The sequence below is a fragment of the Ailuropoda melanoleuca genome, chromosome 7, assembly GCF_002007445.2.
Source record: "Ailuropoda melanoleuca isolate Jingjing chromosome 7, ASM200744v2, whole genome shotgun sequence".
Lineage (NCBI taxonomy): Eukaryota > Metazoa > Chordata > Mammalia > Carnivora > Ursidae > Ailuropoda > Ailuropoda melanoleuca.
This window is the reverse complement of record NC_048224.1, coordinates 38,326,113-38,352,785: the sequence shown is the minus strand read 5'-3', so window position 1 is coordinate 38,352,785 and position 26,673 is coordinate 38,326,113. Positions and strand designations below refer to the sequence as shown.

The following is a 26,673-nucleotide window of genomic DNA, read 5'->3' as shown; positions in this document are numbered from 1 at the left end:
GTGGGTGGGGTAAGGAGGGCAGGGTGGACACAGATGTGTAAACAAGCAAATGTACTAGCATTGCATTGTGCGCTAAGGAAGCGACTCTAGCCCGTAGCATGGTCCTTGAGAATTATTTAATGAAAGACTAAATGTTGATTGGAAGTCACAAAGAAAAGTCAAGATCTTAGGTCGGAGAAAGAGACAGTGTAGGTTCTAAGAAATTATGGGTAGTGATGAAAACGCATTCTTTAAATTCATTTATTCATAACATGTATTTAGTGGTAATCTTCTATTACTGTACAGAAGAGCTTTGCTGTGATTTTTCAGTAGGGAAGAGTAGTTGGTGGAGATTTTCTTTAAGATTGGGGTCAGAGGCCTAACGAAGTGCTGCTAGATTGCTTACACAATTTCTGTATCCTTAAGAGGCTTCGAAGAATAAGGAAGGTTCTGGAGGCAGATTCTTTTGCCTCAAAATAGCCAGTCCCATGAAATAAAGGGAGCATTTTATAGATGGTACAACAGATCCTAATAAATCAGGGATGTCTCAGTCGATGTTTGTGAACTTCCACCAATGAAAGATGCTAGCAGCATCAAGGGACCCATGAAAATAACGATGCATGGTTCAAAGTGTGCAGGGGATGTAAATTGTGCTATAAAAATATAAAACATCAGGGTTCTCTACAGATGGAACTTCTACTCAGAGCACATTTCTACACAGCACTCAGACCTGGGATAATGGATCTTTTAATAATAAGATTATGCCTTTAGCATATTGTCTTTATATTCCTTCCTGTATCCTCCTGGACAGAAGCCATGTAAAAACTTATTAAGTTTGAATTCCAATAGGAAGAGCAGAGCTTACCCGTAACAATGAGCTGCGGCAGACCCTAATGAGAGACTGCACGTAGTTGTCAGGGACGTCTGCGAGTATTTCGAGACCACTTCTGTCCACAGCAGCATAAATGGCCCTGGGTAGGTGGATACACACGTCTCTGCTGATGCTGTACCATTTTCTCCCGGATCTTTCTGCTTCCTATAGATTTCATGAATCTGGCCAGTGAGGGGGATGAACTCCAACCTCTCTATCATGGCAGATTCCTAAAACTAAAAGTGACCTCAGGAGAAATGGTTGATAACTAGTGACTTAAGAATCTTTGCTGAAAGGTGGGTCAAATAATTTGTACTAGGTGACACTGCAATGCATTTTAAAAAGAGAAAGGGAGGGCAACAACAACGTCATGGAAGAGGGTATGTGTTGGAATCTTGTAAATCAAATTCAGTTTTTTAACCCTGCTGCTTGCAACTGTGTGACTCCAGACAGGTCTCTTAGCCTGTGGAACCACCATTCACTCCTCTGTAAAATGAAGAAATTAATATGTCTAAACAGGATTAAATTAGGTGCCTAATTATTCTAATCCCCTTATCCTTCATTAGTATCAAAATGACAGACAGCTCAGGTGTTAGACATTCCTAAAAAATTCTGTCATCTTTCTCTTCAGTAAGAAAGTGAGAATCAAGAACGACTCACATGTAATTATTCTAATACTACGTATCGTAATATTTTGTTCTCCTTCGTTTAGAAAGCACTTGAGAATAATTTAAGATTTGTGCTAGTCATCAGTCTGTCACCCTCTGTAGGAAAATATCTGTTAAAGGCATAAAGAAAGACTGAGAGGTATTAAGCAAAATTGATTCATAGTGGTTGAATAGCAGAGCCATATGCAGAACACAGCTCGAAATGCTAGTACTTGGTTGGGTTTCCTAAAGGAAACCCCGGAGACTAAAATCACAATCATTGCTTTAAATTTCATTGAATATAAGTAAGTGCATGAGTTATGTGTGGGCTACATAGAGTTCATTAGCGCTTTTGTTTCAAAGACTAGGGATAAAATCAGCCAACTAAAACCATCTGTAGACAGATGATGTTCTGAATTTAAACGGAATCATTTTTATTTTTAAAGAAATGTGAAACAATTTTTAGAGTCCTTAAATAGCAAGAATTTTAAATTCACTTCCCTTTTTAAACAAGCATTACTATTAATATCAAGATGTCTTTTTTTTCTTCATGGTGTTTTATTTTTTTATTTTATCTCTTTTATAAATAAATATTTTTATTTTGTTTTTTAAATTAACATTTTTTAATAATAATTTTTATTATGTTATATTAGTCACCATACAGTACATCCTTAGGTTTTGATGTCGTGTTCCATGATTCATTATTTGCGTATAACACCCAGTGCACCATGCAATATGTGCCCTTCTTACTACCCATCACCGGCCTAGCCCAATTCCCCACCCCCCTCCCCTCTGAAGCCCTCAGTTTGTTTCCCAGAGTCTGTAGTCAAGATGTCTTTCTGTATCTTAAATGAAGGTCATTTGATCAGTAAGCTCAGTATTCAAGCAATAAATATTTCCTTTTCTTTCCATGTTTTTATTTAAATTCCAGTTAGTTAACATACAGTGTAAATTTAGTTTCAGGTGTAGAATTTAATGATTTAACACTTACATACATCGCCTGGTGCTCATTGCAACAAGTGCACTCCTTAATCCCCATCATGTGTTTAACCCATTCCCCACCCACCTCCCCTCTAGTAACCATCAGTTTGTTCTCTATAGTTAAGGATCTGTTTCTTGGTTTTCCTCTTTTTTTTCCTCCCCTATATTCATTGGTTTTGTTTCTTAAATTCTACATATGAGTGAAATTATATGATATTTGTCTTTCTCTGACTTACTTCGCTTAGCATAGTACTGTAGCTCTAGCCATGTCATTGCAAATGGCAAGATTTCATTCTTTTTATGGGTGAGTAATATTCCACCGTATATGGATACACCACATCTTTATCCATTCATCAGTCGGTGGACATTTGGGCTCTTTCAGTAATTTGGCTATTGTTGATAATGCTGCTGTAAACATCAGGGTGCATGTATCCCTTCAAATTAGTATTCCTTTGGGTAAATACACAGTAGTGCAATTGCTGGATCATAGATAGGGTAGTTCTATTTTTAACTTTTTGAGGAAACTCCATACTATATTCCAGTGTGGCTGCACCAGTTTGCCTTTCCACCAACAGTGCAAGAAGCTTCCTTACTCTGCACATACTCACCAATACTTGTTGTTTCTTGTGTTTTTTTATTTTAGCTGTTCTGACAGGTATGAGATGGTATGTCACTGTAGTTTTGATTTGTATTTCCTTGATGATGAGTGATGCTGAGCATCTTTTCATGGGTCTGGCCATCTATATGTCTTCTTTGGGAAAAAAATGTCTATTCATGTCTTCTGCCCATTTTTTTGCTGGATTATTTGTTTTTTGGGTGTTGATTTATGTAATGAGTTCTTTATATATTTTGGATACTAACCCTTTATTGGATATGTCATTTGCAAATATCTTCTCCCATTCCATAGGTTGCCTTTTAGTTTTGTTGATGTTTCCTTCACTATGCAGAAGTTTTTTATTTTGATGTAGTCCCAATAGTTTATTTTTGCTTTTGTTTCTCTTGCCCTGGGGGACTTACCAAGAAAAATGTTGCTATGGCTGATGTCAAAAAGACTACTGTCTGTTTTCTTTTAGGAATTTTGTGGTTTCAGGCCTCACATTTAGGTCTTTAATCCGTTTTGAATTTATTTTTGTGTATGGTTTAAGAAGTAGTCCAGTTTCATTCTTTTGCATGTTGGTCTCCAGTTTTCCCAGCACCCTTTGTTGAGGAGACTTATGTTTTTTCCATTGTGTATTCTTTCCTGCTTCATGAAAGATTAATGGACCATGTAATTGTGGGTTTATTTATGGTTTTCTGTTCTGTTCCATTGATCTATGTGTCTATTTTTGTGCCAGTACCACACTGTTTTCATGACTACAGTTTTGTAATATAACTTGAAGTCTGGAATTGTGATGCCTCCAGCTTTGCTTTTCTTTTTCAAGTTTGCTTTGGCTACTTGGGGTCTTTTGTGGTTCCATACAAATTTTAGGATTGTTTGTTCTAGCTCTGTGAAGAATGCTGGTGGTATTTGTATAGAGATTGTGTTAAATCTATAGGTTGCTTTGGATAATATGGACATTTTAAAAATATTTGTTCTTCCAATCCATGAGCATAGAATGTTTTTCCATTTCTTTATATCCTCTTCTATTTCTTTCATGAATGTTCTATAGTTTTCAGAGTACAGACCTTTTACCTCTTTGGTTAGGTTTATTCCTAGGTAGTTCATGGTGCATTTATAAATGGGATTGATTTCTTGATTTCTATTTCTGCTTCTTCATTAATGGTGTATAGAAATGCAACAGATTTCTGTACGTTGATTTTGTATTCTGCGACTTTACTGAATTAGTGTATTAGTTCTAGCAATTTTCTTGGTGGAGTCTTTTGGGTTTTCTATATAGAGTATCATGTCATCTGTGAATAATGAAAGCTTGACTTCTTCCTTGCCAATTTGGATGCATTATTTCTTTGTGTTGTCTGGTTACTGTGGCTAGGACTTCCAGTACTATGTTAAATAATAGTGGTGAGAGTGGACATCTCCGTCTTGTTCCTGACTCTAGAGGAAAAGCTCTCCATTTTTTCCCATTGAGGATAATATTAGCTGTAGGGTCTTTCATATGTGGCCTTTATTATGTGAGGTCTGCTCCCTCTAACCCTACTCTGTTAAGGGTTTTTATCATGAGTGGATGTTGCACTTTGTCAAATGCTTTTTCTGTATCTATTGAAAGGTTCTTATCCTTTCTTTTATTAAAGTGCTGTATCCCATTGATTGACTTGTGAATATTGAACCACCCTTGCAGCCCAGGAATAAATCCCACTTGATTATGGCAAATGATTCTTTTAATGTGCTGTTGGATTCAATTTGCTAGGATTTTACTAAGAGTTTTTGCATCCATGTTCATCAGAGATATTGGCCTGTAGTTCTCTTTTTTAGTGCAGTCTTTATCTGGTTTTGGTATCGGGGTAATGCTGGATTCATAGAATAAATTTGGAAGTTTTCCTTCCTTTCCTATTATTTGGAATAGTTAGAGAAGAATAAATATTAACCAGTCTTTAAATGTCTGGCAGAATTCACCTGTGAAGCCATCTGGTCCTGGACTTTCATTTGTTGGGAGTTTTTGGATTACTGATTCAACTTCTTGGCTGATTATCTGTTCAAGTCTTCTATTTCTTCCTGTTTCAGTTTTGGTAATTTATATGTTTCTAGGAATTTACCGTTTATTCCAGGTTGTCTAATTTGTTGATATATAGTTTTTCATAGTATTCCCTTATAATTGTTTGTATTTCTATGGCATTGGTTGTTACTTCTTCTCTTCTCTTATTTGTGATTTTATTTATTTGAGTCCTTTCTCTTTTTTTTTTTTTTTTTTTTTTTTTTTTGGTAAGTCTGGCTAGGGGTTTTCAGAGAACCAGCTCATGGTTTCATTGATCTGTTCTATTGTTTTTTTAGTTTCTATATAGTTTAGTTCTGCTGTAATCTTTATTATTCCCTTCCTTCTGCTGGTTTTAGGTTTTCTTGCTGTTGTTCTTTTTCCAGATCCTTTAGGTGTAAGGTTAGGTTATTTGAGATTTTTCTTGCTTCTTGAGGTAGTCCTGTACTGCTGTAAACTTCCCTCTTAGTACCACCACTTTTGCTGCATCCAACAGTTTTGAACCGATGTATCTTCATTTTTGTTCATTTCCCTGTATTTTTTGTTTCTTCTTTTATTTCCTGGTTGACCCATTCATTGTTTAGTAGCATGCTATTTAACCTCAACGTATTTGTGGTTTTTCTAGATTTTTTCTTGTGATTGACTTCTAGTTTCATAGCATTGTGGTCAGAAAAGATGCATGGTATGACTTCAATCTTTCTGAATTTGTTATGGCTTATTTTGTGGCTTAATATGTGATCTGTTCCGGTGAATGTTCCATATACACTTGAAAAGAATGTGTATTTTGTGGATAGAATGTTCTGACTACTTCCGTTAAAACCATTTGTTCCAGTGTGTCATCCAAAGCTGTTGTTTCCCTGTTGATTTTCTGTTTGGGTGATCTGTCCATTGATGTAAGTGGAGTATTAAAGTCCCCTACTGTTATTGTATTATTATCAATTAGCTCCTTTATGTTTGTCATCAACTGTTTTATGTATTTAGGTGCTTCCATGTTGGGGGCATAAAATGTTTACAATTGTTAGATCTTCTTGTTGGATAGTCCCCTTTATAATGATATAGTGCCCTTAATCCCTTGTTACAGTCTTTGGTTTAAAACAGAATTTGTCTGATGTAAGTATAGCTACTCTGGCTTTCTTTTGACATCCATTTGCATGATAAATGATAAATGTTTCTCCACCCCTCACTTTCTTTTTTTTTTTAAGATTTTATTTATTTATTCTACAGAGATAGAGACAGCCAGCGAGAGAGGGAACACAAGCATGGGGAGTGGGAGAGGAAGAAGCAGGCTTCCAGCGGAGGAGCCTGATGTGGGGCTCGATCCCAGAACACAGGGATCATGCCCTGAGCCTAAGGCAGACACTTAACGACTGAGCCACCCAGGCGCCCCTCCACCTCTCACTTTCAATCTGCAGCTGTCTTTGGGCCTAAAATGAGTCTCTTGTAGGTGGCATATAGATGGGTCTTGTTTTTTTTTATCCATTCAGACACTCTGTGTCTTTTGATTGGAGCATTTAATCCATTTACATTCAGAGTAATTACTGATAAATTTGTATTTAGTACCACCATTTTATTACTTGTCACTTTTGGTCTTTCCTTACCACTCAAAGAGTCCCCTTTAATATTTCTTGCATGGGTCGTTTAGTGGTCACAAACTCCTTTAGTTTTTGTTTGTCTTGGAAACTCTTTATCTCTCCTTCTATTCTGAATGATAGTCTTGCTATCATTGGATAGAGTATTCCTGGCTGTAGATTTTTCTCACGTAGCACATTGGCTATCATGCCACTCCCGTCTGGCGTGCCAACTTTCTGTTGAGAGATCTGCATTTAGCCTTATTGGTCTTCCCGTGTAAGTTAGGGACTTCTTTTGTTTTGTTGCCTTAGGATTTTTTCTTTATCATATATTTTGCAAATTTAATTACAATATGTCTTGACGGTGGCCTGCTTTTGTTGATTTTGATGAGAGTTCTCTGTGCCTCCTGGATCCAGATGTCTATTTCCTTCCCCAGATTCGCGAAGTTTTCAGCTGTTATTTCCTCAAATAAATTTTCTGCCCTCTTTCCTCTCTCTTCTTCTTCTGGGACTCCTATGACATGAATATAATTACATTTGATGGAGTCACTGAGTTCTCTAAGTCTATTCTCACGATCCGTAATTCTTTCTCTCTTTTGTTCTGCTCCCTTACTTTCCATAGTTTTATCTTCTATATCGCTGATTTGTACCTCCGCTTCTTCCAGCCTTGTGTTCATAACATCCAGTCTGTTTCCAATTTCAGTTATTGCATTTTTTATTTCTGACTGATTTTTTTTAACTCTTTTATCTCTGTGGTAAGGGCCTCCCTAAAGTCTTCCATTCTTCTCTCTAGCCCAGGGAGTATCCTTATAATGGTTGCTTTCAATTCTCTATCAGGCATATTACTTATATTTGTTTCAGTTAGATCTCTAACAATGACCTTATCTTGTTGCTTCATTTGGGATGAATTCCTCCATCTTGGCATTTTGTCTAAGACAGAGACTTAGAAAGTAATTGTTTTTGAAAGTAATTGTTTTTTGAAGAAGTGGTCATGTAACGTCCAGGGCCTGGCACTTCCGGGAGTGTCTCTAGGGAGTGCTGTGTGCACTCTGCTGCTGGGCTTTGACTGCTCTGTCCTCCAGGCCAGTTGTCTGCAGAGGTCCTCCTTGCCTGCAGTGGGCAGTGTTCGATCCTTGGCCAGAGTGTGGTGAGTTTTAACTAGGTGTGCTCTGCTCTGCTTGTTAAATGAGAGACCTAATACCGCTTCCACTAGAACTGAAGCCTCACAGAACCCTGGCTGGGAAACATGGTGTGGACAGGGGTTTCTGCTGGTCTTCTGCAGAAGGGGCCCACCACGCTGGCACTGAGGCACATTTGTCCAGGAAGGGCAGTCCTGGCAGAGCACAGGGGTTTGGGACCTGGTGTAAGCAGGTCAGGCAGCCAGTGTCGTGCTGTGCTGTTAACTACAGTGGCTTTGCCTTTATGCTGAGGGCCAGGCAGGGGAAAAGGCGCCCGCTGGCTCTTTTGTCCCTGGAGAGGCAACTCTGCAAACGCCACCTCTCATAGATGCTCTCTAAGAAGAGCAAACGGTCTCCCCAAGTGACCTGGGCATTGCTCAGATGGTGCTGTCTTCCCCCCGGGGTTGCTTGTTTGCCTTCCCTCCAGGAGTAGGGCAGCACCTCAGGTCTGTATACCAGCCAAGCCTGCCAACCTTTAAAACTCCAGTCTTCAAGCCCCAGTTGCAAAAACTCACGAAAATCAGCCCCTCTCATTTTCCCAGCCAGTGGCTGTGGGGAAGTGTTCTCTGTGTGCATTCCCCCGAGCACTCCTTTTTCTCTCACCTTTGTGTGAGACCAGGGCCCCCTCCCCTCCGCAGCACTCACAGTCCATTTCTCCCCCACACCATGTCTCTGCACTTCCTTGTTTTGGCCTCTGCTCTCCCTCTAGTTGTGCAGTTTGCTCTGTCCATCCTCAGGTTGATTTCTTGAGTATTCAGAGTGATTTGATAATGATCAGGTTGTGTTTGAGGGATGAGACGAGCCTGTAGAGTTCTCCTACTACACCTCCATCTTAATAAATATTATTTTAAAGAATAACAATTAAAGCTAGTCATTGTTGGAAAGATAAAAAAATAAAAACAGAATATGTGAAGATGCAAACACTTTTTTTTCAAATATTATACTTAGTTATTGTTCCTTTCCTCCCAATCTCATAGCTATACCCTTGCTGGTCCTGACACCATTGAATGCCTGGCCAATGGCAAGTGGAATGGAAGTAACCAGCAGTGTCTGGCTGTCTCCTGCGATGAACCCCCCAACGTGGAACACGCCTCTCCAGAGACTGCTCATCGGTTATTTGGAGACATTGCCTTCTACTATTGCTCAGATGGTTACAGCCTGGCAGACAATTCCCAGCTCTTTTGCAATGCCCAGGGCAAGTGGGTTCCCCCAGAAGGTCAGGCCATGCCCCGTTGTATAGCTCATTTCTGTGAAAAACCCCCATCTGTTTCCTATAGCATCTTAGAATCTGTGAGCAAAGCAAAATTTGCAGCAGGGTCAGTCGTGAGCTTTAAATGCACAGAAGGTTTTGTACTGAACACCTCAGCAAAGATTGAATGTTTGAGAGGTGGGCAGTGGAGCCCTTCCCCCATGTCCATCCAGTGTATCCCCGTGCGGTGTGGAGAGCCACCAAGCATCATGAATGGCTATGCAAGTGGATCAAACTACAGTTTTGGGGCCATGGTGGCTTATAGCTGCAACAAAGGGTTCTACATCAAAGGGGAGAAGAAGAGCACCTGCGAAGCCACAGGACAGTGGAGTAGCCCCACACCCACATGCCACCCTGTGTCTTGTAATGAACCACCTAAGGTTGAGAATGGCTTTCTGGAGGTAAGAGACTAATGAGCGAGTGGTCCATGGCTTTCATCACTGACAGCCAGCCCCCGGTGGCTAACCTGGGATTCAGAAGCAGGACACCGAACCGATTAACTGTTGAAAAACAGAAGGGGCTAAACCTATAGGTAGTGAATATTGGAGAGAAGTTGATAGAGATTAGTAGTCTTTTTAATATATAGCTTCCTACCTTCTGCTGGCATATAGTCATTTGAAGTGCTTTGTAGCAATACCTTAGCCCTAACTGAGAAGTTAGAATGAACCTATTTTAATATCACTATTGTTTTCCTTTATAGAAGAAGTTAGTCCAAGTTGGGTGTATATTTGATAGAAATCAAGGTCTAATGGAACCTAGAGAAACCTGGTATCGTTTCTAATTTTTAGTCAAAAAATGGGGTGAATCATCTGGTCACTATAATACAGTTTTTACGGTTTTCTCTCAGCGGACTTAAAGCTAGTTTCACCGGGACAAAGGGTTCTGTCAGATCCACACATCTTCTCCTTTCACGTTAATATGTGCCTAATCTATTTCCCCAAATGAGGGGCTACTTTAAAGAGACAATATTCTAATTAAGCACTATGTGAAAATCCACACATACATAATACCTTTTCTCCTTTATATTCTAAAACAACAGTAAATACCTTCTGTTTAACACCTTTGCTGCAACGTAGCAGTGTTCCATTGGAAGAGAGTATGTGTAGGAAAGGAGGCTTTCTTCCTTTGTTCATGTAACATATATCTCTGGAGCTCCTACTAGGTGCCAGGTGAGCATTGGAGAGCTCGTATTTAACAATACAGATTAGGTCTGTGATGGCATGCTGCTTGTGTGTGGGGGGGTACCCAAGAAATGATTAAGTAAACAAAACAAATAATTACGTCCACTAGAACAAGAAGTTAACTACAGTGTGCAGGCTAGACTTTGCCATGATAATCTTCTTAACATTTTCATAACTAATTCATCTTTGGTACTGCCTAAAAATGACCTGTTGTCGTATTAGTCACTTATTTATTTAAATGTTGAGATCACGAATATTAACTTTTTGCTTTAAAGATAAAATATTGCTTTTGAATTTCCCATCTTCATAGCAGCAATTTTTAAAGTATGTTAAGAATGAACACAAAGCTTTGTACTCTTAGGAATATAACCATGAAAAATATTTTGCTTTTTTTTTTTGACATTGACAAATAAATGTAGGTTGTATGTGTATGTTTCCTTCTCTGTGGTTAAAGTAACAAACTACAGCATTGCTTTGGTGAGCAAGGTTTTTTTGAACTTACTAAGTACATTTATAATTTTTGGTAGCAGTCTACCAAATCATCAATTTAAAACTGTTGATCTTTTACTTATTATAGGCTTAGCCCTATGGTAAACACTTCTGCAAGAGGGATTACCTAATTTGTCCCTTTCACTTATTAAAAATATAATAGACATAATGAAAAAAAACATAAATCCTTACATGCTTATGTCTTAACTGATTCGTTTTAACATGGGTACTTCAGTCTATTTTTTGTATTATTATTCAATATATGTGGTCAATTATATTGATATACAAATCATATTTCATTTTCTCCCTATTATACAGCATACAACTGGCAGGATCTTTGAGAGTGAAGTGAGATATCAGTGTAATCCAGGCTATAAGTCGGTTGGAAGTCCTGTTTTTGTCTGCCAAGCCAATCGCCACTGGCACAGTGAATCCCCTCTGTTGTGCGTCCCTCTCTACTGTGAAACCCCTCCCCTGATCCAGAACGGCTATGTGAAAGGAGAAAATTTTGAAGTAGGATCCAAGGTTCAGTTTTTCTGTAATGAGGGTTATGAGCTTATTGGCGATAATTCTTGGACATGCCAGAAATCTGGCAAATGGAATAAGAAACCAAACCAGAAGTGCGTGCCTGCCAAGTGCCCAGAGCCTCCCCTCTTGGAAAACCAGCTCGTCCTGAAGGAGTTAGCTACTGAAGTAGGAGTGGTGACATTTTCTTGTAAAGAAGGACATGCCCTTCAGGGGCCTTCTGCCCTGAAATGCTTGCCGTCACAGCAATGGAATGATTCTTTTCCTGTTTGTAAGATGGTTCTTTGCCTCCCACCTCCCTTCATTTCCTTTGGTGTCCCTGCTCTTCCTTCTGCTCTTCATTTTGGAAGTACTGTCAAGTATTCTTGCGTGGATGGATTTTTCCTAAGAGGGGATCCTACCACCTCCTGCCAAGCAGATGGTACCTGGAGTTCTCCACTGCCAGAATGTGTCCCTGTGGAATGTCCCCACCCTGAGGAAATTCTCCATGGCATCATCGATGTACAAGGTCTTGCCTATCTCAGCACAGCTCTCTATACCTGCAAGCCCGGCTTTGAGTTGGTGGGAAATACTACCATCCTTTGTGGAGAAAATGGTCACTGGCTTGGAGGAAAACCCATCTGTAAGCCCATTGAATGCCCAATGCCCAAGGAGATTAAAAATGGCAAATTCTCTTACACGAACCTACACTATGGGCAAACCATCACATACTCCTGTGACCGAGGCTTCAGGCTGGAAGGTCCCAAAGCCTTGACTTGTTTAGAGACAGGTGATTGGGATGTGGATGTCCCATCATGCGATGCCATCCACTGTAACCCCCCACAACCCATCGAAAATGGTTTTGTAGAAGGTGCAGATAACAGCTACGGGGCCATGATCATCTACAGCTGCTTACCTGGGTTCCAGATAGCTGGTCATGCCATGCAGACCTGTGAAGAGTCAGGATGGTCAAGCTTCATACCAACATGTGTACCCACAGACTGTGGTCTCCCACCTCATATTGATTTTGGCGAATGTACTAAGGTCAGAGATGGTCCGGAATATTTTGAAGAAGAAGAAGGAGATATGATGGAAATTACATATCTGACTCCTCACCCTCCTTCTCATCTGATAGCAGGGGCTAAAACGGGGGAAAGCACAAAAGGATCTCCTACTCCACATTCAGGGAACTTTCTGTTTGGCAGCATTGTTTCATACACCTGTAACCCAGGATATGAACTTTTAGGGAGCCCTATGCTGATGTGCCAGGAAGATGGCACTTGGAACGGCACTGCACCAGCCTGCATTTCAATTGAATGTGACTTGCCTGTTGCTCCTGAAAATGGCTTTTTGCATTTTACAGAGACCACCATGGGCAATGCTGTGCAGTATAGCTGCAAACCTGGACACATTCTGCTGGGCTCCGACATAAGATTTTGTCTGCAGAGTAAAGAATGGAGTGGTACTTCCCCAAGGTGTGAGGCCATTTCATGCAAAACACCAAATCCAGTTATGAATGGTTCCATCAAAGGAAACAACTACACATACCTGAGTGTGTTGTACTATGAGTGTAATCCTGGGTTTGTGTTGAATGGCCCTGAGAGGAGAACATGCCAACAAAATAAAAATTGGGATGAGAATGAGCCAGTTTGCATTCCTGTGGACTGTGGGTCACCTCCAGTCTCAGCCAATGGCCAGGTGAAAGGAAATGAATATACATTCCAGAAAGAGGTTGAGTACACTTGCAATGTAGGGTTCTTACTTGAGGGAGCCAGGAGTCGTGTTTGTCTTGCTGATGGAAGTTGGAGTGGAACCACTCCCATCTGTGTGCCTGTCAGATGTCCCACCCCACCGCAGGTGGCAAATGGAGCGATGGGTGGCCTGGACTATGGCTTTGGAAAGGAAGTGGTGTTCTACTGTCTGGAAGGCTACGTGTTGCATGGTGCTCCAAAACTCACCTGTCAGTCCGATGGCAACTGGGATGCAGAGTTTCCTTTCTGTAAACCAGTCAACTGTGGCCCTCCGGAAGATCTTCCCCATGGCTTTTCTCATGGCTTCTCCTTTTCCCATGGGGGGCATATGCAGTACCAGTGCTTTCCTGGTTATAAGCTCCATGGAAGTCCTTCAAGAAGGTGTCTTTCCAATGGCACCTGGAGTGGCAGCCCACCTTCCTGCCTGCCTTGCAGCTGTTCCACGCCAGTAATTCAAAATGGAGCTGTCAATGGGACGGGTTTTGGCTGCGGAAAGGTAGCCCGGATCCGGTGCTTCAAAGGCTTCAGGCTCCACGGAGTTTCTGAAATCACCTGTGAAGCCAATGGCCAGTGGAGCTCTGGCTTCCCATATTGTAAACACGCTTCTTGTGGGTCTCCCCCAACAATACCAAATGCATTCATCAGTGAGAGTGGCTCTTTGGAGGAAAATGTGGTAACTTACAACTGCAGATCTGGGTATGTCATACAAGGCAGTTCAGATCTGGTTTGTACAGAGAAAGGGACATGGAGCCAGCCTTTTCCAGTCTGTGAGCCCTTGTCCTGTGGACCCCCACCATCTGTCGCCAATGCAGTGGCAACTGGAGAGGCACACACTTTTGAAAGTAAAGTGAAACTCAGGTAAGACCATGGCTCTAGAGTCTCCAAAGGGTGCAGACGGGATTGTAAAATAAAAAGTGCTAGGTTAAAAATTAAGGTAATTGGGAAAATACCATCTCTGGACTGCTCTCCAAAAACTGAAGCTTTTATTTTTTTTTAAATTTTGAAGATTTTATTTATTTGACAGAGAGAGAGACAGAGAGTACGCACAAGCAGGGGTAGCAGCAGGCAGAGGGAGAAGCAGGCTCCCGGCGGAGCAAGGAGCCTGACGCAGGGCTCGATCCCAGGACCCCGGGATCATGATGTGAGCCGAAGGCAGACATTTAAGTGACTGAGCCACCCAGGCACCCCAAAACTGAAGCTTTTAGCGCTTGGCCTTATTCTGTTCATAATTGTTTAGAAATCCATTGACTACAAAAAAATAAACTTCAGATTTTCAGATTGTAGTCCCTAATTATAATTATCATGATTATCATCGTCTGTTGACCTTCATGAAACAGTGAGATCTCTAGCTGGCTTTTGTATCTCTTAAGTCACCAGGCTCTTTTTTCTTTTAAACATCATGCTGGTAAATTTCTTTATGATACCACTTTATGGTTATATTCCTACAAACAAATATTGGGGAAATAAGTCAAAAGCTGAAGAATTGGGGTCAAAAAGCACATACCTTCATTGATCAGTATATATAGGAAGATATCTTTTTTTTTTTTTTTTTTTTTTTTAGATTTTATTTATTTATTCGACAGAGATAGAGACAGCCAGCGAGAGAGGGAACACAAGCAGGGGGAGTGGGAGAGGAAGAAGCAGGCTCACAGCGGAGGAGCCTGATGTGGGGCTCGATCCCACAACACCGGGATCACGCCCTGAGCCGAAGGCAGCCGCTTAACCTCTGTGCCACCCAGGCGCCCCATAGGAAGATATCTTAAGTAGACTTCCAACCTATGCTATTTGAACAAACTAAACTTTTTAATGCACAGTGATTTTTTGCTGTAAAGTTATCTATAATGCATTATTAAAAAGAATAAGAGAATATGGAATAAATTTATAGATTAAATTTTTATTGGAATAAATGCCCATAAGATATCTCTACCCTCCAAATCGATTTAGATTTTATCCACGTCTCTGAAGGGATTATGGGTTATCCTTCACATATTGGAGTCTTAGATTTTAATAATTCAGTTACTCTTCTCAAGCATGTCTATTGTGGACATTTTAGCCCTACATTCATTTGCTCCTAATGGCAGTAAGGAAGAGACCCAAGGGAAGATCATCAATGATAAGAAAGCTGAAGAGTAGGTGATAATACACCGAGAAGAAAAACTGATCCCTTGCTTTTGAAATACATTTTCAACTTTGTCTTCAGATGTTGATTGTGAGAGATCTTGAGAAATCACAAAATCACCTGCTTCTCAAAAGCTCCCTGTTTATTATGTCTTGTCGTGTGTGGATTATGTTTCAGATCTTTACTTGTACTGAACAGATTACAAATTTGCAAAACCTGCGACTCCTATCTAGCCTGGTGATTTGTGACATTTAAAAAAAAAAAATGTCCACCTAATAAATGTTAATTAGCTAAGTGGTTTAATTTAAAAGGGGTAGGGGCGCCTGGGTGGCTCAGTCGTTAAGCATCTGCCTTCAGCTCAGGGCCTGATCCCAGTGTCCTGGGATGGAGCCCCACATCAGGCTCCTCCCCTGGGAGTCTGCTTCTTCCTCTCCCACTCCCCCTGCCTGTGTTCCCTCTCTCACTGGCTCTTTCTCTCTCTGTCAAATAAATAAAAATAAAATCTTAAAAAAAAAAAATTTAAAAGGCAGGGTAGTATAGTAGTGAGAGCATGGATTTTAGAACCAGAGTTCCTAGGCAGAAATCTCATCTCTGTCACTTTCTGGGGAAGTTATTTAGTGTCTCTGATGTCAGTTTCATCATCTGCCAAATGGGAATAAAGATGATAATCATACCTACACATAGGGTTGACATGAGAATTAAATGAATTAATATTTGTTGAGCACTTAGAACAGTGACTAGAATTTAGTAAGTGCTGTAGCATTTGCTGAATTAATAAATGCAAATTTAAAAAATCATAGAGTATTTTAGAGCTAGGTTGATTTGAGTTTGAACACCAATACTATCTTAACATAATAGTATCTACTACTCGGGATTAAAAGAAATACCCTATATAAAGGATTTAGAACAGTGCTTGGCACAAAGTAGATACTCAATAAATATTATGTCATATTCTTATTAGTATCTGAGCCCATTTTGTACTTTGTCTAGAATTTTTTGAATTGTTGTCTGTTTCAGAATAAAAGTGAGTTTGATGTTGATATTAACCGCAACAAGGGTAAATAATGTCAACAACATTTAAATCAACTTTAGGCTTGGCTAATCCTTAATGTGGACAGCTAAGGATTGATCTGCTTATCTTTGTTAGGTTGGTATTTTTTCACAGCAATGTCATTCCCTTGACATTCCAATAGTTTCAATATATCACATTAAATGTCTACTGAGCTTTGTAATAGCATCTTAAATCCAAGAATAAGTCACCAACTATATTGTACTCTCTTTAAGGCATTTATTTTGCTTTTCCATTGCAGATGTCTGGAAGGTTATGTGATGGATACAGATATAGATACATTCACCTGTCAGAAAGATGGTCATTGGTTTCCTGAGAGAATATTCTGCAGCCCTAAAAAATGCCCTCTTCCAGCAAATATAACACATATACGTGTTCATGGGGATGATTTCAGTGTGAATAAGCAAGTTTCTGTGTCATGTGCAGAAGGGTATATCTATGAGGGAGTTAACATATCAACGTGTCAGGTAGGATTCTTTGTCCTAGGACGTGTACGTGTAACTCATTTATATATATTAAATGTGTGTGTGTGTGTGTGTCTACAGCAGTATCTTCCTGTCCTGAAAAGGAAAAAAAAAAAAAGGTCTCAAGTTTCCAATTGTATCAAATTTGAGGAGTTTTATGGTAGAAATATTATAAAACATATCTTTCTTTTCAATATTCCCATTTTAAACTAGAAAATGCCAAGAGTAGGCGAAAAGTGCCAAATTGAGATAGAATGTTAAAATATCTATAACAAAATATTCATGAAAAATTAACCATAAGTCAGGTGGTCTACACGTAAACGTGGTAAAGAGTATCCTTGTGTGGGAAATGAGCCCTGACTGATACTAAATGTTTCCAGTTTTAGTAGAAAAAGCAGAGGTTGCAGAAACAGTCACTTAGATCAAATCCTGTCTCTGCTACCTACTACTTGTGTGAATTTAAGAAAGTCACTTAAAATGTCTGAGTTTCAGTTTCCTTATTTGAAAAAATGTGTATAACAATATGTGTCTTGTGTGTTCGGTAAGAGAAACTAGAGAGTAAATGGGGGGAAATGCCTAGATCAGCACCCTAGAGAGCAGATATCCCTAGGACATCCCCTTCTCCTACCTTCCATAAGATGGACCAGAGAAGGAAAAATAAAATGAGTTATTGTACATTCTTCTGTTGCTGGAGTTGGGGGGAGGAAGGAGTTGAAATGGGGGACAGGCGGCATGGTATAGAAATGACTTTCACCTTAAACATTCCTTTGAACTCCATCTCAAATATTGGCAGGCTCTGTGATGACATATTCCCCCTTGATTTGAAAATCTGTAATTGGAAGGATTAAATTATTTTATGTTTATACATGCCTGACGTTTAGTAGGAACTCAAGAACTATTTCACAGTCCTCCCAGTTTTCCATTTATAAGTCACGCATACTCGATGATTCGTTGCTACCAGACCTAAACGCAGGAACATCGCAGGAGGCAGGTCAGATGACTGTAAGAGTCACCGCGCTCTCACAATCGGTATCATTCCAGATGGTCCCTCCTAGATTTAGAGCTGAAGCAGTTTGAGGGGCAACTTTTTCAAAGACCCTGGGCTGTTTGAAATAAGCTTACAGGAAGTTTGTGCCACCATGCTTAGGGAATTAATTCAGCAATCTCCCAGAGCTTCTCTGGATTGGGTGTGTGGACAACTGTGTGCTCCTCCGTGTGTCCTGTAGGACCCTTTTGTATTGGTAACTGTGGGTGTTTTGGTTTTGTTTTTGTTTTTTGTGGGTTTTTTTTGAGTCAGTAATTTATTTTTGACAACCCTCATTATTTTCCCCACATAAGGTATGACCCCTCATCCTCAACTGAGTTTTGGGTTGACTTTTGGTCTGAAAGGTGGAATAGACTCTTTCTATGTTTAAATGCAGAAACTGTCCAAAACTATGTTCAAAGCCTAGAAATATTTTATTTTGATACAACAAAATGATTTTGTACTTCGTAGAACAAATAAATGGATGAGAAGATCAATATGAATGTTGAAGAATGAATACTGAAGGAGACTGGCCCTTCCTGAAATTAAGACATATTTCAGAATTACAAAGGTCCTACCAGTGTGGTTTTGGTATAGATTCAGCAGGCAGGAAAATGAGTGGAATGGAAGAAATAAATCAAAAGTGTATCCTCATAAAGGAATCATCAGAAGTCCGTGGAGAAAGGAATCTTTAGTAAACAAATTATTCTGATTTAATGAAGTAACCATAAAGGGAAAAATTAAAATATGCCAAAACAAATCCCAGATATATCAAAAGAAACCAATACTACATAGTTTTTAAAAGCTAATAGTAATTCCCAGAATAGTTTATGCAGAAAGATATATTTATTGAAACATTATTCACAGTATTGAAAAATTAGAAGCAACTTATATTTCTGACATTAGGGGAATGGTTAATTATGAGGCAGACACATATATAAAATTAATTCTGTCTCATATGTGGAATAAATGTCCTGTTTTAGACTGTTATCCAGCTCATGCACTATTGCCTCAAAGAAAACAGGAAAATATTAGCAAGAGAATAATAATCTTCAAAGGAAACATCTGGGTATGCCTCACTTCACCCAAATAGAAGGCTGGAAGATGCTAACTCTGACTGACTATGGGGGTGGGGAAGTAAAGCAAAATGTAAGGACGCATTGGTATCAGTCATGGAATAGTTGTGTCAACCTTCCAGTCCTCCTTCATCATAATGAAAACATACTTCTTGGTGTTCTTGAGTTTTGAAGGATTCTATTAGGAAGAAAATGCTTGTTTTATATGTTTGAGAAATGTCTAAAATTGTTCAGCGATAACTAATAAGGCCACCTAATAATTAATTTGTGTTTTCTAAGGCCACAGATAATATGTGCCAGAAGTAGAACCAATTTCTAGGTTCTTTTGACCATCATTTTGGGGATTATTCTTCTATGCCAATATTTGCAAATTTCTTCATTCATATGTATTAATTCCTAAATGTAATTTCTAATCTGTCATTTGTTATTTAGCTTGATGGCACCTGGGAGCCACCATTTTCTGATGAATCCTGCAGTCCAGTTTCTTGTGGGAAACCTGAAAGTCCAGAACATGGGTTTGTGTTTGGCAGTAAATACAGTTTCGGAAGCACAATTATTTATCGTTGTGAAACTGGCTATGAATTAGAGGTAAGTGAATAAATCGGTTAACTAGAATTAATTTGTTTTTCCAATATACTTGGGAACATTTTTAGTATTAACACCAATTTGTTGCACTGCTTTTGGTCCTAAAGATTTTTTATGCTTTGTTAACCATATATCCTAACACTTTCCAAGAAGTATGTAAAGTGACTTACAATTTTAAAAAACAAAGTAAGTCTCAAATTCAAAAAATTGGGGCCATGAAAAAGAAGAGGAAGCTAGAATACCAGCCACAAGACTGATACTGTTACCTTGGTTGGCCATTTAAACCTGTGTTTTGGCCTCCTGTTAATCCTGCCATGTAACAGGGCAGTCCGTCTGTCACAGTGGGGAAGCGACCATAGGGATTTAGATGTGCAAACTAAGATTGCCTCAGGCAATGGTTTAAATACCTTGGAGGGTTTTTGGTTGAGATGCCAGGTTGCCATATGGCAAGTGTGGCCTGAAAATCCTCAGAGCAGTTCTAACCAAATACTAGGGTAGGTCTCAAGACCACTCCTGGTTTGTAACATTAAACCCCCATCACCAACACCTGTGTCTCCCTATTTACTTTGGTGGGAAGGCTGCAGTCGATTTTTTAAAAATTTTGGTGGTGTTTTTTTCTTAATCACCCAGTGCTCATCATGATGAGTGCACTCCTTAATCCCCATCACCTATTTCACCCATCCCCCACCCACTTCTCTCTGGTAACCCTCAGTTTGTTCTCTATAGTTAAGAGTCTCTTTCTCGGTTTGTTTCTCTCTCTCTTTTCCCCTTTGTTCACTTGTTTTGTTTCTTAAATTCCACATATGACTAAAATCATATGGTATTTGTCTTTCCCTGACTGACTTATTTCACTTAGCATCCATGTCATTCCATCCATGTCATTGCAAATGGCAAGTTTTCATTCTTTTCATGGCTGAATAATATTCCATTGTAATATATACCACATCTTCTTTATCCAGTCATCAGTTGGTGGACACTTGGGCTTCTTTCATATATTGGCTATAGTAAATAATGCTGCAATAAACGTAGGGGTGCATATACCCCTTTGAATTAGTGTTCTTGTATTGTTTGAGTAAATACCCAGTAGTGTGATTGCTGGATCGTAGGGTGTTTCTACCTTCAAGTTTTTGTCGAACCTCTATAATGTCTTCCACACACTCCCCAATACTTGTTGTTTCTTGTGTTTTTTTTTTTTTAGCTATTCTGACAGGTGTGAGATGATACTTCATTGTAGTTTTGATTTGCATTTCCCTGGTGATGAGTGATGCTGAGCATCTTTTCATGTGTCTGTTGGCCATCTGGATGTCTTCTATGGAGAAATGTCTATTCATGTCTTCTGCTCATTTTTAATTTAATGATTTGTTTTTTGGGTGTTGAGTTCTCATATATTTTGGATACTAACCCTTTATTAGATATGTCAGTTGCAAATATCTTCTCCCATTCTGTAGGTTGCCTTTTAGTTTTGTTGATTGCTTCCTTCACTGTATAGGAGCTTTTTTAAAAAGATTTTTATTTTTTATTTTTTTAAAGATTTTATTTGTTTATTTATCTGACAGAGATAGAGACAACCAGCGAGAGAGGGAACACAAGCAGGGGGAGTGGGAGAGGAAGAAGCAGGCTCACAGCAGAGGAGCCTGATGTGGGGCTCGATCCCATAATGCCAGGATCATGCCCTGAGCCGAAGGCAGACGCTTAACGACTGTGCCACCCAGGTGCTCCTAAAATATTTTTATTTTTGAATAAAATCTACATCCAACATTTTTCATAATATCCTAATTCTTTGTATTTCTGTGGTATTGATTGTTATTTCTCTTCTCTCATTTGTGATTTTATTTATTTCAGTCCTTTCTCTTTTTTTTTTTGATAAGTCTGGTTAGGGGTTTTTTTTTCTGATATAAGTATTACTACTCTGTCTTTTTTTTTGACATCCAGGTGCATGATAGATGTTTCTCCATCTCCTTACTTTCAATCTGCGGGTGTCTTTAGGTCTAAAATGAGTCTCCTGTAGGCAGTATATAGAGGAGTCTTGTTTTTATCCATTCTTTCACCCTATGTCTTTTGATTGGAGCATTTAGTCTATTTATATTCAAAGTTAATTATTGGTATGTATTTATTGCCATTTTATTACTTGTTTTGTGGTTGTTTCTGAAGTTTTCTCTGATCCTTTCTTATCTAGTATTCTCATGTTTTGCTGACTTTCTTTAGCAGTACATTTGGATTTCTTTCTCTTCATTCTTTGCTTATTTACTAGTGGTTTTTGATTTGTGGTTACCATCAGATTTGCACATAACATCTTCTGTATATAGCAGTCTAAATTAAGTTGATAGATATTTAAGTTTAAAATCATTCTTTCCTCTTAACCGCCCCACATTTTAGGCATATGGTGTCATATTTTATATCCTTTTATTTTGTGAGTTCCTTGACTGATTTTTTACAAAAATATTTTTATTGCTTTGTTTCCCACCTTCATTATGTCATTTTTGGTCTATCCTTTCCACTCAAAGAATCCCTTTTAACATTTCTTGCAGGGCTGGTTTAATGGTCACGAAACCCTTTAGTTTTCGTTTGGGAAACTCTTTATCTCTCCTTCTATTCTGAATGATAGCCTTACTGGATAGAGCGTTCTCAGCTGTAGGTTTTTCTCATTCAGCACTTTTTTTTTAAAGATTTTATTTGTTTACCCAACAGAGAGAGACAGCCAGCGAGAGAGGGAGCACAGGCAGGGGGAGTGGGAGAGGAAGAAGCAGGCTCCCAGTGGAGCAGGGAGCCCGATGGGGAGCTCGATCTCAGAACCCTGGGATCATGCCCTGAGCTGAAGGCAGACGCTTAACGACTGAGCCACCCAGGCGCCCCATTCATTCAGCACTTTGAATATATCTTAACAACTCCCTTCTGGCTTGAAAAGTTTCTGCTGAAAAATCCACTGATAGCCGTATAGGGTTTCCTTTGTATGTAACTGTCTACTTTTGTCTTGCTGCTTTTAATATTTTTCTTTCTCACTATATTTTGCCATTTTAGTCACAATGTGTCTTGATGTGGATCTGCTTTTGTTGATTTTGTTAGGGGTTCTGTGTGCTTCCTGGATCTGGATATCTGTTTCCGTCCCCAGATTTAGGAAAGTTCTCAGCTATTACTTCTTCAAATAAATACTCTGTCCCCTTTTCTCTCTTCTGGGACTCGAATAATACAAATGTTATTATGTTTGATGTAATCACTGAGTTCCCTAAATCTGTTCTCATTTTGCATAATTCTTTTTTTTCTCTCTATTGTTCAGCTTCATTACTTTCCATTACTCTGTCTTCTGTGTCATTAATTCTTTCCTCTGCTTCTTCCAGCCTGCAGTTACTTCTGTTAAGTATGTTGCTCATTTTGCCTATTGAGCCCTTTATCTCTACTATGTTATTCTTTATCTGTGTGTTAATGGTCTCACTGATGTCCTCCACTCTTTTTTCAAGTCCAGTAAGTATTCTTATGATCATTGCTTTAAATTCTTCATCAGGCATGTTACTTATATCTGTTTTGCTTAGATCTTTGGATGTGGCCTTGTCCTGTTCTTTCATTTGGGACAAAATCTGTCTTCTCATTTTGTCTAACTCTCCATACCTGTTTCTCTGTGTTAAAAATGCTATGTCTCTTGTTCTTGAGGGTAATGGCTTTATAAAGAAGAGGTCCTATAGTGCCCTGCAGTATAGTGTCTCTTGTTCCTCAGGTCCTGGTACTTCTGAGAGAGTCTCCAATATGTGCTGCATATGCTCTGCTTTTGTGTCCTGGCTGTTTTATCCTTCAGACCAGTGGTGTGCAGAGGTTCTCTTTGCCAGTTGTGGGCAGTGTTTGTCCCTGGCCTAAATGTGGCACATTTTATCTAGGTGTCCTTTGGTCTATTTGTGAAATGAGACCTGTCACCACCACCACCAGAACTGAGGCCTTGCAAAACTCTCAGGTCAGGAGGTACAGTGTTGGCAGGGGTTTAGGCTAGTCTTCTGGAGTAGGGGGCCCACTGCATTGGGACTGAGGCAAGTGTGAATGGAAAGGAGGGTTCTTCTGGAGTGCGAGATGGCAGGGTTTGTGTACGTAAGTTAGGTAGTGAGTTTCGGCACTGTGCTGGTTCCTGCAGGGAGCCCTGTGCTTCTGCTGAGGGGTGGGGGAGAGAAATGGCACCTGCCAGTTCCGTTGTTCCAAGAGGGGTCTCTCTGTGAATGCTACCTCTCTGAGACACACTGAGATGAGCAACTAACCTCCCCAATGTGTGCCCCAGGCATTCTTCAGATTCCTGTGTCCATGCTGTTTGTCTGGACAAACACATGTCTATGTTTGCCTGCCCTCTCTCTAAGAACAACCCCAATGTCCTCCAAGCTCTTCCAGAGCCAAGGAGACTGATCTTTAAAACTCTAGGCTTTAAGCCCCATTGGTTGCCAAAACTCATGAAATTCAGGCCCTCTTGCTTTCCAAGCCAATTGCTATGGGGATTCATCTTCCCCATGTGCTCCCCTGTGTGCTAGTCTGTCTCTCACCCCTCTCTGCTACTGTAGCTCCCTCCCCACTGCAGTGGCCGTGATCTTTTTCTCTCCCAAAATGCATATCTGCACTTCTGCCTTCTTTAATGTGGCCTCTTCTCTACATTTAGTGTGGAGTTTGTTCTGCCAGTGTTCAAGTTGATTTGGGGGTAATTTATGATTTGATAGTTATCTAGTTGTATTTGTGGGATGAGCTGAGTCTAGGGTGCTAGTGTTCAAGTTGATTTGGGGGGTAATTAGTATGATTTGATAGTTATCTAGTTGTATTTGTGGGATGAGGTGAGTCTAGGGTCGTCCTGCTCCACTGCCATCTTCCCCTCCTATCTGGAGTCAATTTTACTAAAGCATTGATCATATCACCAAACTTAAACTTTAAGAGCCTTGGTTATATTTCATAACGTCATCTGGTTTTTCAGGAAACTTCTTCCTGTTTTTATTTTTGTGGTGGTATTTAAAGGTGAGTTTTGCAGAAGTATTCATTGCCAGTTATTTGTTAAATGTGTATAGTACATTCCATCATTTGTTGACCATGCATTCAGAGAATTGTCATAAGATGGGTCCATGAAAACTGGAACTAGACTTATGTGGATTTTATTTCATTTCCTTAGAAGATTAAAAAAAAAAAGAAAAGAAAATAAGTATGATAATGTGATGGTTGATTGCAGTTGGAGAGTTTTTCTGTTTTTGAAATTTATTTCTTCATGTAAGAGTACTAATCTGGCAATTTTTTAAGTAAAGTAGTATAAAATTTAAACTTATGAGTTTAAATTTAATATTTAGTAACTAGATGGGTCATTAAGCTTGAGGAAGTAGGTAATTTACTTAGAAAATTTGGGGAATATCCTAGTGTTAACTACAAAATTGAGAGAAGTGCTATAGCAATAGTTCTCATTCTAAGCTACCTGATAGAATCATCTTAGAAACTTTTAAAAAATATTGTCTAGTTACTTGCAGAAACAAACAGTGCCAGGTGTGGGACATGAAATGTAAAAGGTTAGCCTAGAAAAGCTTGTCATGTGAGATATTAGGGAACCTATCAAAGACTACATGTTAAAACGACTTGGGGGCCAACAGGATGAGGTTCCCACAGGCCAACATGAGACCATTTGCACTTCAATAAGGCAATAACTTTAATGGACTGAACATATCAAATCTGTCATGAATAACAGTAGACTCATAAGGATGCAAGAAAACTAGCTGGTAACAATTAAAGGGTGCTCATAAACAAATTCATGATTTTGAAAACAGACAATGAAAGGGGAAGAATTGTCTTTTCCATGCTAACTGGATGGCAAGAAAACCAATAGTAAATAAATGGAAGTTTCCTTTATAGAAGTATTTCAGTCAATAAATGATATAACTTTAATTTCAGAGTTTGCAGCTCTTATGAACTAGTGGATTTAGGTCATCATCATCATGGCTCCTGGTGTTAGAAAAAATAGAGGCAACCAAACGTTATATGCCTCTGGATGGAAAAACACACCATATGAAAAAGTCTTGCCAAAAAGAAAAATTGAATTTGAATCTTATCAAACCTCTAAATCTGACAACCAATACCAAAGACAGAAGTACTTGCTCAGAGACACCATAATGAGGCCATCAGCAAAATTCTGTCTGTAGAAATAGCTACAGAACAACTGACCCAGTTTTCCAATTTCTGAAACAAATAAATTGACAGGGGAAGAGGGGAAGAAATAGAAGGAACCTATATTTTAAAGAAGTACATAAACCATGTAGACCTTATTTTGGTCCTGATTCAAGGGAACTGTAAAGCAATAAATTGTAAGATTTATGCAACAATTGGAAATTTGACCACTAACAGGATTTTTATGAATATTAAGGAATTGTTACTTTTTAAGCTGTGATAGTGTTATTGGTTATCGTGATTTTAGTTTTAAGAGCCCTCACATTTTAGAAATTCATACTGAAATAATTACTGTTAAGTGATTTGATGTCTGGGATTTGCTTCAAAATAAGGTGCATTCTTAAGAAGGAGGTAGGGCTTAGATGAAACAAGGTTGGCCTTGAATTAATTGTATAAGTGGGTGATAGCTATATGGGAGTTTGTTGCTTTTCATTCTACTGTTATATTTTTCATGTGTTTGAGTTCTTCTCCATGCTTTAAATTCCTTATCTACTATGAAATTAATAAATAAAATAAAATTTTATAATATATGTTTAAAAAGATTAGGCTCTACGGGGCGCCTGGGTGGCAGAGCGGTTAAGCGTCTGCCTTCGGCTCAGGGCGTGATCCCGGCATTATGGGATCGAGCCCCACATCAGGCTCCTCTGCTAGGAGCCTGCTTCTTCCTCTCCCACTCCCCCTGCTTGTGTTCCCTCTCTCGCTGCCTGTCTCTATCTCTGTCAAATAAATAAATAAAATCTTTAAAAAAAAAAAAAAGATTAGGCTCTAAGTAATGTATTAAGGGGCTTGATTCTAATTCAGTGTATGCACACAACATTTGTTACCTGTTTCTTCATTGCTCAGAGCCCTTTGGGTATTGAATTGTCTTGAAGTTGTGTTCTGCATTAGCAAGATGTCTGAAAAAGAGCTATTGCCTATATTTTGGTTTTATCTGACTGATGTCTTTCACCATTATTCTTCCATTCAAAGATATTTTCTTTGAGCTGTAAGTTTTACTACTGATAAATCTTTACCTATAAATATTCCATTGACTTTCTTTTCTTCTTTCTTTTTTTAAGATTTGATTGATTTTAATGGAGGGTTACTATCCTGACTTCCTAAGAAAAAATTGAATCAATTAAGTAAACGGGTCTTTTAATTTAAAGTCATTAT

General features: G+C 39.1%; 1 protein-coding gene across 3 annotated transcripts in view; it reads left to right on the top strand.

Annotated features, from left to right (window-relative positions):
- The window catches only part of SVEP1 (sushi, von Willebrand factor type A, EGF and pentraxin domain containing 1), a 185,606-nt gene that overhangs the window by 136,392 nt on the left and 22,541 nt on the right, over nucleotides 1–26,673 (top strand). For all 3 annotated transcript variants that reach the window (XM_034664246.1, XM_034664245.1, XM_034664247.1), the window contains 4 exons: nucleotides 8,829–9,501; nucleotides 11,089–13,883; nucleotides 16,455–16,680; nucleotides 19,210–19,365. In XM_034664246.1, the coding sequence (XP_034520137.1) occupies nucleotides 8,829–9,501; nucleotides 11,089–13,883; nucleotides 16,455–16,680; nucleotides 19,210–19,365 (3,850 nt within the window). The remainder of the gene's footprint in view (nucleotides 1–8,828; nucleotides 9,502–11,088; nucleotides 13,884–16,454; nucleotides 16,681–19,209; nucleotides 19,366–26,673) is intronic.